General features: G+C 37.7%; 1 protein-coding gene across 22 annotated transcripts in view; it reads left to right on the top strand.

The window, feature by feature from the left end:
• VPS13B (vacuolar protein sorting 13 homolog B) overlaps positions 1-16,924 on the top strand; it is a 914,031-nt gene that overhangs the window by 85,922 nt on the left and 811,185 nt on the right. For all 22 annotated transcript variants that reach the window (XM_037892217.2, XM_037892214.2, XM_027818377.3 and 19 more), the window contains exons 4-6: positions 5,555-5,675; positions 13,536-13,703; positions 15,807-15,988. In XM_037892217.2, coding sequence (XP_037748145.1) covers positions 5,555-5,675; positions 13,536-13,703; positions 15,807-15,988 — 471 coding nt within the window. The remainder of the gene's footprint in view (positions 1-5,554; positions 5,676-13,535; positions 13,704-15,806; positions 15,989-16,924) is intronic.

Below are 16,924 nucleotides of genomic sequence, written 5' to 3'. Positions count from 1 at the left end.
AAGCATAATATGATCGTAATGGTTCATATCAGTAATGAGTCCTTCCAAAACATTCTGTGTAAATGGTAAGTGACAATGACTCTACCACATGCTAAGCAAAGAGGGGATCATGCTTATTGAGCTGTGTGGTCACCAACGCATCTGTTGCTTTGGCAAGATCAAAAGATAACTAAAAATGCAGTGATTCATCAGAAAAATACTTTTGTACAGAATCTGAAACACAGTTTTCTTAGGAAAGGGCATGGTCAAAATAATGCCAAAATTCTTAACTTGAAATCTATGAATAAATTGTCCTCTACAAGTGAAGGAGATGAGCAAGCTTCCTGTTATAAAAGATCTCTACCTAACAGCAAAACTTTTGTCTTCTCAGTGTTGAGGATGTGAGAGGGCAGGTGTATCCAAGTGTCATTATTGCTCAGGTATCCTTCCAAATCAGAAATTTCATTTGTAAGGTCCAGGGACAAAAGAACAATATTGTACTGATGAGACGCTACAATATGTTGAGGTGCTGAACAACAGGTGTTAAAACAAAATCTTGGTGAGATGCTCTATTATCCATAATCACCAACTGATTCCTATCTTCTAATTTTGTCCAGAATCGCTGGAACATAATCCCAGACAATACCAGCAACATTCCTTAGTTGTTTATATGATTGATCAGCCATTACTGATCAATTATATAAAAAGATGAGAGGTCCCATATCACCCAAATGACCAGTTAATCCTAATTTAAGATCAACAGAAGATCACTTGTAATTTCTGCATGCGCAATCTCAACTCTAAAGAAATCTGAAACTCAGCTGGGAGCCATTGTAAATTCTGTATTTCCTGGAAACAAGTGTGGTTTTTGCATTCCCCTTTGGTGTCACTTATTCATAAAAATCCTTGGAGGATTGAGAAAGGCAGTCTTTGTCATCCTAGTTGGGCCATCATGGCTGCAATGAGCATTGTACAAAAAACAGGATCCAGCTGCCATCAAGAGTTCTATGCTTTCTCATTTTCTCAAAGCTGTTAAGAGAAGTGCCACATCCAGACCTGCCAAAACATCTGTGAAGTCTCGCTCTGAAAAGCATATAGAAGTAGATCTTCAAATTGTGCACGTTCCTAGTTTCCAGAAGGATTTGGGAAACTTTTTTCTTCACTGATAAGATGCTTGGAGGGTAGACACTATAGTGACCTCTAATTCTTCAGCAGAAAGTTTGAGATTTTGAAGAAATCAGGACCTTGCTCATAAGCTTCTGATAGATCAAGTTTCTATCCTTTTGTAGGCCATGAGGAAGGTGCAAGGTAGTAGGATCATATGCCGTATTAATAAGATTCGAGAAAATTTATTTTGTTATGCTCTCCTATTTTCCTACATTTAGAATATCTTTTGTGTTTGCGACACAGAGATCCATTGGTGCCAGCTAGAAAACAGTTGGCTACTCTGTTGAGATACAGAGGGCTGTTAGTGCCAGCTTGCAAAGGGTTCGCCACTCTGGGTCAGCAACTCCTATCAGGCCTGACAAACTCACTGTACCCAACACATTGCTTTTGTTGCACTTATCCAAAAAGTGGCCTATAAGATATCAAATGAAAGCTGATGACACACTAGTCATTAATATCACTGTGAAATGTATGTTGTCATAAATATAAAGGGAAGGGTAAACACCTTTAAAATCCCTCCTGGCCAGAGGAAAAATCCTTTCACCTGTAAAGGGTTAAGAAGCTAGGATAACCTCGCTGGCACCTGACCAAAATGACCAATGAAGAGAGAAGATACTTTCAAAAGCTGGGAGGAGGGAGAAAAACAAAGGGTCTGTGTCTGTCTGTGTGATGCTTTTGTCGAGGACAGAACAGGAATGGAGTCTTAGAACTTAGTAAGTAATTTAGCTAGATATGCATTAGATTATGATTTCTTTAAATGGGTGAGAAATTAAGCTGCGCTGAGTAGAATGGATATTCCTGTCTGTGTGTCTTTTTGTGACTTGAAAAGGAGTACTTGTAGCACCTTAGAGACTAACCAATTTATTTGAGCATGAGCTTTCGTGAGCTACAGCTCACTTGCATCCGATGAAGTGAGCTGTAGCTCACGAAAGCTCATGCTCAAATAAATTGGTTAGTCTCTAAGGTGCCACAAGTACTCCTTTTCTTTTTGCGAATACAGACTAACACAGCTGTTACTCTGAAACCTGTCTTTCTGTAACTTGAGGTTTTGCCTAGAGGGATTCTCTATGTTTTGAATCTAATTACCCTGTAAGGTATTTACCATCCTGATTGTACAGAGGTGATTCTTTTTTACTTTTTACTTCTATTTTAAAATTCTTCTTTTCAGAAACTGATTGCTTTTGCATTGTTCTTAAGATCCAAGGGTTTGGGTCTGTGGTCACCTATGCAAATTGGTGAGGATTTTTATCAAACCTTCCCCAGGAAGTGGGGTGCAAGGGTTGGGAGGATTTTGGGGGGAAAGACGTTTCCAAACAACGCTTTCCTAGTAAATAAACCCAGATAAACGTTTGGTGGTGGCAGTGGAAGTCCAAGGGCAAAGGGTAAAATAGTTTGTACCTTGGGGAAGTTTTAACCTAAGCTGGTAAAAGTAAGCTTAGGAGGTTTTCATGCATGTCCCCATATCTGTACCGTAGAGTTCAGAGTGGGGAAGAAACCTTGACATATGTACTGACAATATATAAGAAAGTGTGTGTGTATGTGTGTGTGTGTGTATATATATATATATATATATATATATATATATATATATATATATATATATATATACTGAAATTACGTTTTAAATTCTGTAACAAGGCAAAGGGGACAAACAGGTCTTCTGCCAGACTCTTATCTCTGTCTCTGATGTAAATTAAGGACTATAAGGCAACACAATGGAAGGCCCATTTGCATGTGGAGCCAACAGAAAAAACAGGTTGACTGGGGGAGGGGTGAAGGGGTTTGTGTGTGTATGGGGGGGGGAGGGAATGTGAAACCAGCATTGGGGAGCACACCAGAGAACCAGCCACAGGGGAGAAGAGTCTTATCTAGAAGTACACTTCAAAAGGAATATTTCAAAGATTTATTGAGCTATAAGAGGAAGGAACAAGGCCTCTTGTCCTTCACCGGGGAAGTAAAGAGGATGGTGCTTTTGGCATTCATGAAAGTTGCATCCTGGCCATGAGGGCTAGTAACGTTGGGAAGTTGCTTTAGGTGAGACATTGCTTTCGACCAGTGGTTTCCAGACTTGTTCCGCCGCTTGGGCAGGTAAAGCCCTGGCGGGCCAGGCTGGTTTGTTTACCTGTCGTGTCCACATGTTTGGCCGATTGCGGCTCCCAGTGGCCGCAGTTCGCTGCTTCAGGCCAATGGGAGCTGTGATCAGCCGAACCGGCGGACGCGGCAGGTAAACAAACTGGCCCGGCCCGCCAGGGGCTTTCCCTGCACAAGTGGCGGAACAAGTTTGGGAACCACTGCTTTAGACAAGGATTTAACTAAGCTTGGACCCTAAGGGAAGCATTTTATACCTTTTGTTTTACATGTAACCTGTTGTTTGTTATCTTTGCTCACTAGCTCTTAAGTTTGTTTACAAAGATTAAGATTTATTTGTTTTCACTATAAGTAGATTCTGGTGCTGTGTTGTTATAAGGGACCTAATCCCGAGTTTTGCCAGTCAAGCTGTGTGTACACTGTCTCTTCAGAGACAGGCATACCTGGTTATTTCTGGGAGTGTCCAGTGACGGGCTGGATACGATTGTCTCTAGTCTGCACAAGAGAGGGTGAGCTCTGTGGAGTCCTGGAAGACAGTACTTATCAGTGACCAGAGACTGTTAGTTTCAGGGAGCTGAGCTAGAGCAGGCATTAGGCAAATCTGCTTCACTCTAGGCGTGGGTGGTGGTGAGGTGTGTCTCAGCCCTGACTACTGCTGGAGAGCGTCACGGTGATATCTTAAGTTTTATTTGTTACTAGGCTTTCTCTTCTGCCCTTTTAGCATTTGGGATTCATTTTTTCTGTAAAAGGCATATTCTTACTTGTCCTCCTTATTTAGATGGGTCAGTATGCTTGTTGTTGATTTTGTTTTGTCGTGTATTTAGTCTTCTTCCAGACCAAGGTGTTTGGTAAATATTATCTCTTCCTTTCTTCCTGAAATGTTATCTCCATTTTGTGTCAATCAGGGAAATTGACATAAATAGTTTTTCTCCCTCTTCCAAATATGAAATGGAAAGGTTGTGGCATTCCCTTGAATGTCTTTACATCTCTTTAAGTTTTGTTTAGAGACAGACCTTTTCATAAGTTGGACATGCTTTTCATGTTGTCTGAGGAAACCTTGAAAAGCCAAGAAATACGGGGTTAAGATCCCCTCATGTAATTCTTACAAGAACATTAAACAAGAAATGTTAGAAAATCCGGAAATACAGACTGAAGATGACACTTCTCACACAACATAACCACGCAATTTTAACTGTGTTGTAGCAGGAATGCCAACAGGAACTAGGAATGTCACCTCTCTGTAAAACACTGCCACTTTTATTGCCCATTATAGTTTCTTAACAGGACTTGTGTTCATACACTCCAGCAACCCTTGTGATCTGGGCAGCATTATGATCCAGGACATACTTGCTGCTGGTAGGCTAAATTCACATCAGATAAAAAGCTTTAAGAGTGGGTAAAGTACCCTGATCTCCCTAAGGGAACCTCGGGGCAGGGATCACAGGCAGCAGAATTAAGGTTTTTTTTCTTCTTGTAATATTAGTATTCTTATGATAAGGCATTAACCGTAATGTATTGGTTTTCTAAACATGAGTTTTGATGATAAACGCACATTCTGGAAGGGCACAGGGAACACGACACAATAGTTGAGCCATTGCAACCCTAACCCCTCATAACTAAGTTTTGTGTGTGAATTTTCTATGTTGCAAGTATTTATCATTTAACATACATTTTTAACTCAGTTATTTTATGAGTGAGCCATGTTTTCTGTTGCCAAAGTGCTGAAGGTAAATCAGTCATATAAAAGCTTAAAGATGAGCAGTTACTTCAGGTTTGTTTATCTATTTTAGGGCAGTATTTGCTGTTTTAAGGGTCTGAGAGAATGTCTTGCTTCATGAGGCAGCTTTAATTAACTGTGGTAGAAAGGACATGACTCTGACATGTTGGAACTGTTCAAGATTGTTTCATGAGCAAACACTTAGGCTAATCCGATAAAGGTGGATAGTGTTTCTCACATTTATTTTTATAGTCTGTAGGGCTTTTTCTTTGATTTTTTTCAGGAATGTTTTGTCTGAATTGCAGCTAATTACGGTCATCACTACAATGTGTGACTTTTGCTAAAACAAAACCAATCAATTAAATATTGGATTGATACTCTTTTTTTATTTGCATTTCAAATCATCTGTTTTTTGCTTTCTAGTTAATCCCAAATTACTGTATAATTTATGGTTAAACACAAACTGTAGTGTACAAGGAACAATACTGGCAAAAATATTATATTTATCAAATCTAGCAATCATAAATCACTTACATTCAGCTGCTCTTCAGTTAATTTTTTTCTTCTTTGAATAATTCAGATTAATATTTGTTTGATTTCCAGGAAGACCATGAAAGCAGTGGTTCCAGTTCAACAAACCGCAGTACCACAGAGAGTGCAAAATCAGCAGTGAAACCACGACGAATCCAGCAAACTGCTCCTTCTGATCCTGATTTACCGCCAGGTAATGTACAACATACCTTTCATGAACTGGATTGTAATTGTTTATTTGTATGCTTTATATGGAATTTCTAAATAAAATAGGTTAAAGGTTTATTAACTTGGGCCCAAATTTTGAAATCTGTGTGCTTAAAGTTAGGTGCATTAAATATATTTAGGCACCTAATAGTAGCCTGATGTTTCAGAAGTGCTGACCATCCACAAATTACTCTGAGGTGAAAAGGATCTAGCAGTATTCCAAAACACAGCTAAATTAAAATAAAACTTTAACTTAAAGAAAAGACAAATCTTTTCCTGCTAATTCCTCGTAGGCCTTTGCACAAGGAATAGCGCTTTCTAGTTTTTCCAGTAATTTTTGCTGATGTGCATCTGTGTGTTCAGGATGATAAAAGTTGAGAAGCTTATCTCAATATCTTATTTTCTTTGTCTTCTTACAAGGTTTTCAGTGTGTGCTAATGTGAATTTAAAAAATCATCCTCTTTTGTGCACATAGCATTGGATGTTTTCCTTGTGGTATTTTTCTTTCTGGCAAACTTCTTGATCTAGGTCTAGGGCACTACAGTTTTTTAGGGTCTTTTTTTGGACATTATTATTCTGGGCCTTCAGAGTTGATGAGGCCTTTCTCTACCACGTCAAAGTAGCAGAAGGCTCAAGTTAGCAGTTGTCTCATTAATCTGACCTTGGGAGAGGACATTAAAGTTTGTGTGCAGAGCACTTTGTGTTAGGGAATATATCAAGGGATACAAGCCTAGATAGCACGAGGATCATCCTGCCTCAGTGTGTAGAAATGGACTAGATGATTTCTTGAGGTCCCTTCTGGCCCTACATTTTTATGATTCTGTTATATATTGTTTTGGCTCACTTTGGTACATGGACACTGTGTTAGAGCCAAGAGTTTAAAGACTGCTTTGATTTGTTTGCCTTGATAAATTATTGGTGTTGAAGGAAGTCTGGAACTTCAGTGACTTGGATATGCAGGAGTTTTGGTACACATCTCCTACCTGGGCAGCACTTCAGCTCAGTGGTGGTAGAGTTTGTCCATCTTGGCTCATTGTGTCTCCTCTCCACATCATGAGGTTCCGAGACCTAGTTATCCTGACCCAACCCACAGAAGCCTTTTGCGGGAAATCATCAGTTCCTCAGTGATGGTTTTGGCACGTTGGAATATTGGTTTCTGTGAGAATCTTCAGGATACAGGTGCTCTGGAGGCATGCTTTTTGGAACACAGGCATCATATGGAGCGTAGACCCTCCAAGAGGGGCATTTCTCCAAGAACAATTGCATCATGAAATGCGCTTTTCCAGGCAGGAACCTGTAATTGCCTAAGGTGAGCACCTTGCTGGGCATGTCAGTATCTTGGTGAAGCATCAACACCTGGTTATCATGTTTTTCTCTTAGTGCTTCAGTAGTTACTTTGTAACCTTGATGCTTTTGTGGATCTGTAATTACATCATCACTTCTGGTCTGTAGGCACACTCTACGCAGTCAGTGGTGTGGTGAAGGGACGGACACTCAGTATATCAGTGTGAAAAGCTCAACAACTTGGACTGTTACCAGTGAGCATCAGTAAGAGCTGATGTCTTTGGATGCGTCATGACAGACTTTCAGCAGAGCTAAGTTCTCCAAGTTCAGTTTTGTTTCTTTATGCATCTAGCATCAGCCACCTTCCATGTCACTCAGAAGTTCCATATGATATGCAACATAGGAATCCAAACACTGTGAATCTTGTTCTATGATTTAGCTGTTATGTCCTAGGTAGGCTTTAATCCATATATCTCACTCTTATTAAAGTAGCATATCTCCTATTGTAAATAGACTACTTTTGGTGTTTATCAAGCATCACACCAGAGTGCTGGAATCACTCAATTCAACATGAGCTTCCCAAAGGCCCAAGTATTTTCTCAGAGGCTGGTGTAATGTACCGGAAGGAAGTGCTGCTTGATAGAGTTCAGCACAAAATATTCACGTGTGGGAGAAAATTCAGGGCTGTTAGCTTGCAGGGAGACATCACCAGTCTGGCAGAAACAGTTTTCCAGGGTCAACAGATGACCACTTTCTGAGTGGTGGTAGTGATGGTGCCAAGTGAGAGAATGCACAGGGGGTACATAGGGTTTTAACAGGAATGCTCTGGGTCAGATATATGCATAATAGTTCACTGAACTGTGGTATATGAGGACTCTACCGAGAGCCAATAGCCCACTAGTCATTGTAATCATTGCAAAGTGTATGTATGGATAATATTTAAGGAGTTGTGTATTTATACTGAAAATTATAGTAAGGTCTTGGAGTTAAGGCAGGTCACCGGGAGGTGACATGCCTCATGCATATTCCTTTCAGGTGGAAGGTAACATACACTTATCTCCCTGTCTGGTCATGCATTTTTTGTATGTCTCACAGTGTAGGCCTATTTCCATGCTGACCCACAGGCAGAAGAAACTATTGCGAAATCTACAAGAGAAGAAATTCACAGGATGAAACAAACAGCAGGCAGTGTCCTATTAATGACTAACTAAAGGTTGTTAGGGTATATCTGGGGGTACAAGGAAACGTACAGCGTCTTTCAGTGGGGAGGCAAGCTGACCACGTACTTGTCTGATGAAAGGAGGATCACAGCCAAGTCTCATTATAGAGCTCTTCAAGAACTTTGGGTGAGCACTACTCTACAAGACATGAGAATACCGAGTTCAAGTGTAGGCTTTTAGAATGCTTTTATTTATTTTACTTTATATGTAACCATTTGTTTCCAATACTTGCTGCTATTTGAATTTATTTTATTAAATAAACGTATACTTGATTTCACTATAAACATATCTAAGTGTTGTGTGTTAAGTTGAATGGTGATCTGAGGTGAAACTGGTAAGCTGAGGAGCGCTGTTTCTTTGGAAGCAGTGAATCTGTGAGTACTGTGAGCGGAACAGGGGCTGAACATTCCAGGGAAATGCTTGCCCTGAGGGCTCAAGGTGGAGTGTGCCTATTGCTAACTTGTAAAGAGACAGTGGGGCATAGAGGGGAGTTCTTGTATTGTCTGTGGCTGGTGGAGTTGGCAAGCTGATCCATGGCAGGCACAGTTAAGGCTTCCTCACACTATGGGCAGGTGGTAGCAAGATGCCTCACAACCCTGCCTAGCCCTGGGAAGCATCACACTCATCCAGTCTGATCCTGTTTAGTTTGTGAGGTCCAGTTCTTCCTTTACTTTATATTTGAGCAAAATAATTACTGATGAAAGAGAAAGCAACTTCAGATTTTTTTTTAACTTTGATAATTGTTTTGCACCAAAACTGCAGGAAACTATTGATAGAACACGCTTCCCCGTTTTTTATTCCCATAATCAGAGTTTTCTCCAGCGGAAAATCTTACTACGTTGTGGTTAGGCAAACTATAGTGGATCACAGAGAAAGCATCATGGATGTCAAAACTGACTGGCTTTGAAAGGCTTATAAAGCCCGAATATTAAAGAATTTCCTTTTGGATCGGTGGAGGGGATACTACTTGCTCCACAAAGCTGGAACACTGCTACTCTTTCTGTGCCAATTATGATACCTGCAGACTCTGTCTACCCTTTGCTGCCATGGTGATGAAGCCATATTCAGATTCTGAGGGTGCTGAAAAACAATGATTGAACTATTGCCTCAATCATGCCAGAAAGTTGCCTTGTGGAGACTGAAGGGGAAATAGACATTCCTACTGAAGCAAAATTGCAGAAACCTGAAGTACATCCTTGCAGTAAGTGCTGCTTGCTGTATGGTCCATAACCTCTGAGAACAGAAGGGATCATTATGGGCTGGTCTACACTACAGCTGAAAGTCGACCTAAGTTATGCTACTTCAGTTACGTAAGTTACATAACTGAAGTCGACGTAACTTATGTCTAGTTACAGTGGTGTCTACACTGCGCTGTTTTGATGGGAGACGCGCTCTCTCCAACTTACTTTGCACTTCTCCGGGAGCTAGAGTACAGAAGTCAACGGGAGAGCGTCTGCCATTAATTTAGTGGATCTTCGCCAGACCTGCTAAATCGACACCGCTTCATCGATCACAGCAGTGCCAATCTAGCTGCAGGTATAGACATGCCCTATGACTAAGATATTAGGAAAGAGGAAATCAGTATTTAAAAAAAAATGAAATTACGTTCCATATACATTTTAAAAATTAAATTTATAAGCTTTCTGCTCTCTGAATTTCCTCATGGTGTTTCATGGTTCTTATAAATTTTGCCACAGTTCAGTGCATTCTGTTGTGAATATTTTCCTGCATATTTAGGAATTTTATACATTTTAATATACTTTAGTCTATCATATCTTTATAATTCACCTAAAGCTTATTGGAGACTTGGCTGGCTGAATATTGATGAAACTAGAAAGGCAATATTCTCTCCATAAGCATGTGAATTTTATGTGAAACAACATTTAAATGATCATTATATAAGTGTGAAGAGTTAAATCAGAGAATTGAAAAAGTGTCACTCTTTTTTGCATTATTTTGAAATATAACAATACAACTAAAGATATATCAGGCTTTGAAATAAAAAAGCTTTGTTTTAAATATTTTCAGAATAAAAAAAAACTAGAGCTCTTTTAATTTTACATTTAAATATGAGAGAAATCCTGAGCCTACTGAAATCAGTGGGAGTTTTGCTATTGATTTTAACGAGGTAAGGATTTCACTTGTTTTGCTGAACCTGATTCTGTTTCTCTGATGCAAATCAAGAGTAACGCCATTTAATGTATTAAAGTTACATCAGAAGAAAACAGTGTAAGTTAGATCAGAATCAGACCATTTCAATTTTTATCATAAAATATAGTCTGATATTTGTACTGTGCACATTGCAACTTTTTAAAAAGCCTAAATATTTTGGGGCCTGATTCTTATTTGCACGGAGGCCACTTTATACCACTTCAATCATTTAATGCGGTTTTAATGTGGATGTAAGTAATTTACTTCCACTTTTTTCCTTTACACCATCAGAGCAGTTTAAAGTGGTCTTAGTGTAAACAGGAATCAAGCACTTTATAATACTACAACTCCTTCTGCAAATCTTTTTAGTCTGTATTCTAATGGTCATCAAGGATGAACTAGTACATTTTACCCTTTCTCATCTTTTGAATTTCAGTTACAAGCTTTTTTCAGCAAGTTTTATACTTCTACATGTTCATTTCAGTAGTTGGTTGACAGTAGGGTAAAAGGGCAGATTCAGTTAGTGAAAAGGTCATGTAAGATTAGAGAACTGTAAATTTCACAGCTTAATATTGACAGCTTTCACTTGGCCTCCTGGATTCCATCTTGTTTCCTTACACAAGTCTCCAAAGAAATATTTCACCTCCTTAATATCATATTTATTATGCTTTAATACACTCATGATAGTGGCAAGATCATAGCATAATAGAAATGTCTAAAAATAAATAATTATGTGGGAGTTAAGCTTGTTCAAAATATTTTTAATATAATGAAAGATTTATTGCACATTGTGTGGTCAACCTTTCATATTAAATCTTTAAAAAATACTCAGATATTGAATATTGTTGATTCTGAATATGTTCAAGGGAAATCTTAAAACCACATTTGGATATGTAAAATAACTGTTTTGAAATGCGGCAAAGCGTTCAGTTTCAGCCATTTTAGAATTATGCAAATGCAAATCATCTGATAAGAACGTATATAGGGGAAGTATGTGAATTTGTACTTCTATAAATTGAAAATGGCTAATCAGTTTTGCTCAAATGTGGACCAAAAAACCCACACACATTTTCGGATGAAATCAAATGAAGAAAATTGCAGCCAATATTTGTATGATAGACTGGAAAAAGGAGAGTTGGAATAGAAGTTGAATCTCAACTTTAATGCTAACTATCTATAAAGAGAAATTATCCTCAAATTCAAAATAATCTTTGTTTGTAAATTTAGTGCAGCGGGCAGATCCCAGCTTCCATAAAGTGGATCAAGAAATGGAGTGCCACATTAGAAGCAATATTATCTGCTTTCCTTAATGTGGTAACTGAACTCACTGAGAATGTGAAGGCTCTATTAAAGTGAATGTTGGCAATCTGTCTCCCAGAGATAATGCCCCATCCTGGGCAGATGGTACCAACTTGTAACAGGGATCTGAGTGTTGACTGTCTCTTGCACGTTGGCAACACTTGTATTCTGTGTCATGGCAATGAGATGATATTAAAAAAAAAAAGAATGAAATTTAGTATGGGTATCTAGCTGGTCAAGGGATGAGGCATTATCAATGGGGGTGGTGTGGGAGGCACAACAAAGGGGAGATGAGTTCTCTGGGAGCAAAGCATAGGGTTGCGGGAGTGCTACATGTTTTATTTAGAAGGGTGAGGCTGCTGCACGGTTCTGGGTCACAGAGAGCCCTACTTTGACAGCTTGTTGAAGGACCTATAAATCCTATCTGCAGCCCCAGTTAAAAGCATCTTACATTTGCTCTTGTTTAGTAAATTTCTCTTCACCGTCCATAGAAAATGGCATCCATCATCAAATGTCTTGACATTAGTGAGCAAAGTTATGGAAGTTAGGTAAATAAATATTTTGTGTAAATATGAAATTCTTTGTGTACCCTATACATGAGACATTATTATTGGTACCTGTGGTATGTTTGCATTTGCTATGTTTTAACAACATTCTTTGAAAGGGGCCCAAAAAATTGCTAAAGATTGTGTGAGGTTCTCTCCTCGTCTCCCCCGCCCCCTCGGTGGATTTAAAACACACTAAAAAGAAAATCATACCCCATTAACGTGTGACATGAATTTCTAAAGGCAATATTTTATTTTGTATAATAAGTGGAATAAGTTCTAACTTTAACTGCCTTTTTTCAATCAATTTAAACCATAGTGACCATCACTGTCTCCATAATATATAATGCATGTGTTTTTACATATAATATTGATGTATGGGTAGGTAATAACTTAAAATATAGTGATGCATAAGTAATATAATTTAAAATATAATAATTTTTAAATAGTTGTATCTGTGTTTTTTCCTTCGCAGCATAAATTAATTGGCATTGTTAATATATTCCGTTTACAGGAAAAACTTGAACATGGATAGGATTGCATTTCTTTCCTGTATTGTTCAGATGAGAATTTTTACCCTCCACTGGGAAAGCATAAAAGAGTTAGTTTTTCCAGCCATGTTATGGTTGAACAAATTTAAATAGGTTTCTTCCCAGTAGGCTTTATTGCAGGTGCTAACTGTGTGAGTTGTTGACAGAAATTGATTCTGTTATACCTAACAGAGTTCTTACTGAGGAGCACATGAATATATTGGTCATTAAAATTTAAATTGAGTAATAAAAGTACTTAGAAAGATGGATGTTGTTCTGTGACTTTTTATAGAAGGATTCAGAAGGAAAAATACATGTAAAGGCATGTATTTTGAACTAGTATCCTAGTAACTTTGTATATTCTTTCCAAGTCCATTTCTATCTTTCTTTGAAAATAGTCATTTTTGTATGTTCACATAAAATCTTTTTGTAGCAGTATTTTGTGATCTCCCCACACAAAAAAAGAAATAAATTTTGCACTATCCTGAAAAATTAAATTTGAAGGTTAATTTTTGCCATCAGGTTTCAACATAACAATCTAACACCTAATACTAATAGATGAGAATTTTGTTTTTATATTTCCTTTGCCACACTTGCTGGAAGCTAATCCACTCAGTAGCAATCAATGCAGTCTTAAAGAAGTTATGTGCCTTGTGCTTTTGGCTAGGAAAAGGTTAGTATTCTGATGACTGGGAATAGATACACCTTGGAAATAATTTGTTGTTTTATTTTTTTGTAATAATTAAATTAATAGTAGCATCTCTTTCTCATAGCGTCTGAGAATCATTCTGTTTGTCTTTTTGTTTCCATTTGATAGGTTATGTGCAGAGTTTGATTAGGCGTGTTGTAAACAATGTCAACATAGTGATCAACAATCTCATATTAAAGTATGTGGAGGATGATATTGTTCTATCAGTCAATATCACTTCTGCAGAATGCTATACAGTGGATGAATTTTGGGATCGTGCGTTTATGGACATCTCTGGTGAGTAGATACTTTTGGGTCTTAAATTCTGTAGTATTAGGACTCTTATTCCTTAGATGGGAGTTTAAATTTCATGCAAGTAGCTTTCTAAGTGTTGGAAGTAAAATTGCTTCCTATTATATTTTCAATTTTCTTTTTTAACATAGTTATTTTTTCCATTACCAGTACCTTGCAGGCCACAATATGGTAATTTTATATGTTGACTGTTAAGTAGGCTGAATGCAAATGCAAACACATGCAGTGTATTTTATGGGATAGAAGGACCATCAGTTATTACATCAGTTAAGGGAAATAATACCTGCCACATCACATTTCAGTAGGGGAAAATATCAAGTTATCTGTTCATTTTAGGGTTGGGTGTGTCATCCTCAATATCTTGGTATTGGAGTGCCTCACGATATTTAATCTATTTATCTTCACAATTCTCTTGTCTGGCTGGGAAGTCCTATTATCCTCATTTTACAGATGAGGAACTGAGGCACAAGAGAGACTTGCCCACAGTCACATAGGAAATATGTAGCAGAGCAGAGAATCGAACATGAGTCTCTTGTATATTGTGCCATTATCCTAACCACTGGACGGTCTTCTCTAGCGAAAATTTATAATAATTATGGTAATATTATAACATTATAAAATATATCTGAATCCAAATTTATCATAACATTTTATTTTGCTTCAGAAATTGCAAGATAAAAACTTATCTGACGAAAATGTGCATTTTTGGCACATTTCATTTTTGGCACATATCAAATCGACAGACCTCTCCCAGGGAGAGTGAAATGAGTGGGCTGTAAAGGTCTTATCCTTGTGCACAGACTACAGTAGCTAGGAGTGTTTTAAGGTCAGCTCTGAGGTGCAAAGTGAGTTGAGAAATTTGCACTGTGCATGGCTCTAGCCTATATTGTTTGTTTTTATAAGCACCAAATTCACAAGAAAGACCATCTTTGAAATATGCGTTTTATTAAAAGTTAAACTGACCACAGCATGGAAAAACAGGTTAAGGCATTCTGCCCTTTTCAGCTTTCGTTGGATTGCAGAGCAGGGTGTGGAGGGTGATCCATATGTCATGGCTTCCCAGTTGCACTAGTCATCCCAGATAGAGTTTGTCTAAGAGGAAGGGTCTCACTGGGTAATCCATTTGGCTGGGGCATAGGAGAATTGATAAAGGGGCCAAAGAAGGAGAAAGAAGGACTCTCCGTGTTCTGCCTTTGGCTGCAAAATATAAAGTTCTTCTTAAACAGGAAAATGTATAATTTTTTTCTCTATTAGTCAAGGCCATACAAGATCTTAGAAAGAAACTACTCTTTTTGTGAATTGATTTTGTATCTTTGGAGTTTTCTGCAACTCTGTTATTTGTAGCAAAATTATGATCATAAGGAAAAATTAATATGTTTTTGGTTAATGATAATTCAAGGATTTTTTTGTCCTTGCAGATTTATAATCAAGTATCTGAAAATTGAGAGTACATTTTGGATATTCACTTTCCATATTCTCTGCCTAATTTTTAACTATTGGCTTCAGCTGTTTCCACCCCCCCACCCCCGGCTATTCCGAGTAAAACTGAATGTACCCTTCGAGTGCATTATTGGAGGTGTAATGTTTAGATTTATTAAGTTCTTTCTTCCCCTTTCTTTCAAGATCAACACTCTTTCCTTCTCCCCCCACCCCCTCTGGATAATCATTATTCCTGGGGATTTGAGGCCTCTGCTATGTTTGGGACAATAGTTTTCAAGTGTGGGTGGGATTGTTATCTCTGTGGAAGTTTTTTTTTTAAGTGTAAAACGCACACTTTAAGTGCATGTTTAAATAGAAAACATTTTAGTAAGCTGTAAAGATAAATATATTACCAAGTGCTTACTTAGAAAATTCTTCTTCTTGCTAAAGCTCTTTATTTTAGTCATGTGAACCGGTAATAGTTGTGGTAGCTTAAATAAAAGATAACACTGTTAACTATAATGGCAGTCTCTTCTCTTTCTGTGAATCTATTTATTTTTATTGATTATTACTGTTTGCTCATAGATTAGTATACTATGCATATTAAGTATTTGGTTTTTATTTTTTATGTTTTCAACTGTCTTAATATTTTTTCTTATCTTTTTAAAGCAAATGATCTGGTACTAAGGAAGGTGATTAATTTTTCTGACTGCACAGTATGTCTTGATAAGAGAAATGCTAGTGGAAAAATTGAATTTTACCAGGACCCTCTCCTTTACAAGTGTTCCTTCAGAACTCGTCTGCATTTTACTTACGATAATCTTAATTCCAAGATGCCATCTGTTATCAAAGTAGGTACCAAAGTGTCTTCTTTTGTTTCCTCACATCCATATGTATGAACTGCTTTTCAGGTTTTAAGTGTATAATTTGACATTCATAAGAAAAACCAAAGAACATGAACACTAACACAGTACATTAACTACTATGGAATTTTTGTGTCTTGGTTTATTAATAGACTGCATGTATTATGTATATTAGCGTATTTAAGAAAGAAAAAGTCATGTTCAAACCAGACAACTTTTTGCTTGAGTTGCAAAAATGATTGTAATAATTGTACCATGGAATAAAGAGTCGAGAAAACAGAGGGGAAAAAGGGAAGCTCAAAGTTAAATTTGGGGACTGTATGATTTAGGAGATTAGTAATGGGACATAGAGCATTTTCAAATCTGGCCTAGACACTGATTGGTATTAAGCAAAACTTAATATAGTCAGTGGTCGAGGTGTAAAAAATTCGTGGTCCAAGTCCAGTTCTTAATGGGCAAGTATCCAATATCATACACACACATCTGGCACTAAATGACCTTTTTATTGATAGTCAAAGCATAGAAATCAACAGCTGAATGGGCACAGAGGTTGAATTACCTTTTCACCTTTAAAGACTTTTCCTTCAGTTCATGTTGTAGGTATGTTGGACAGTATTGGGGAAGCTTTGCTACTACCTGTCCTGTAAATGGTATTTTGCACTTACATAGCACTATTGATATGAAGATACCAAAACTCTTTACAGACACTTGCTATTTTTAAGTGCTTATCTAGAAATGTATTCATGCAAAATGCTGCTTAGACACTTGTTTTGCACACATGAACTTCCAGTAGCATATGTGCAAAGCAGGCAATCAGCACCTCTTGTGATCATTAATTTTTACTGATACACTCTCTAGTAATTTTTCCTATCAGATGTAGGTATCTTAGTACATAAAATACATCCTATCGTGCACTGGTGCACT

This window comes from Chelonia mydas, chromosome 2 (assembly GCF_015237465.2).
Source record: "Chelonia mydas isolate rCheMyd1 chromosome 2, rCheMyd1.pri.v2, whole genome shotgun sequence".
Lineage (NCBI taxonomy): Eukaryota > Metazoa > Chordata > Testudines > Cheloniidae > Chelonia > Chelonia mydas.
This window is presented reverse-complemented; position numbering and strand designations above follow the sequence as displayed.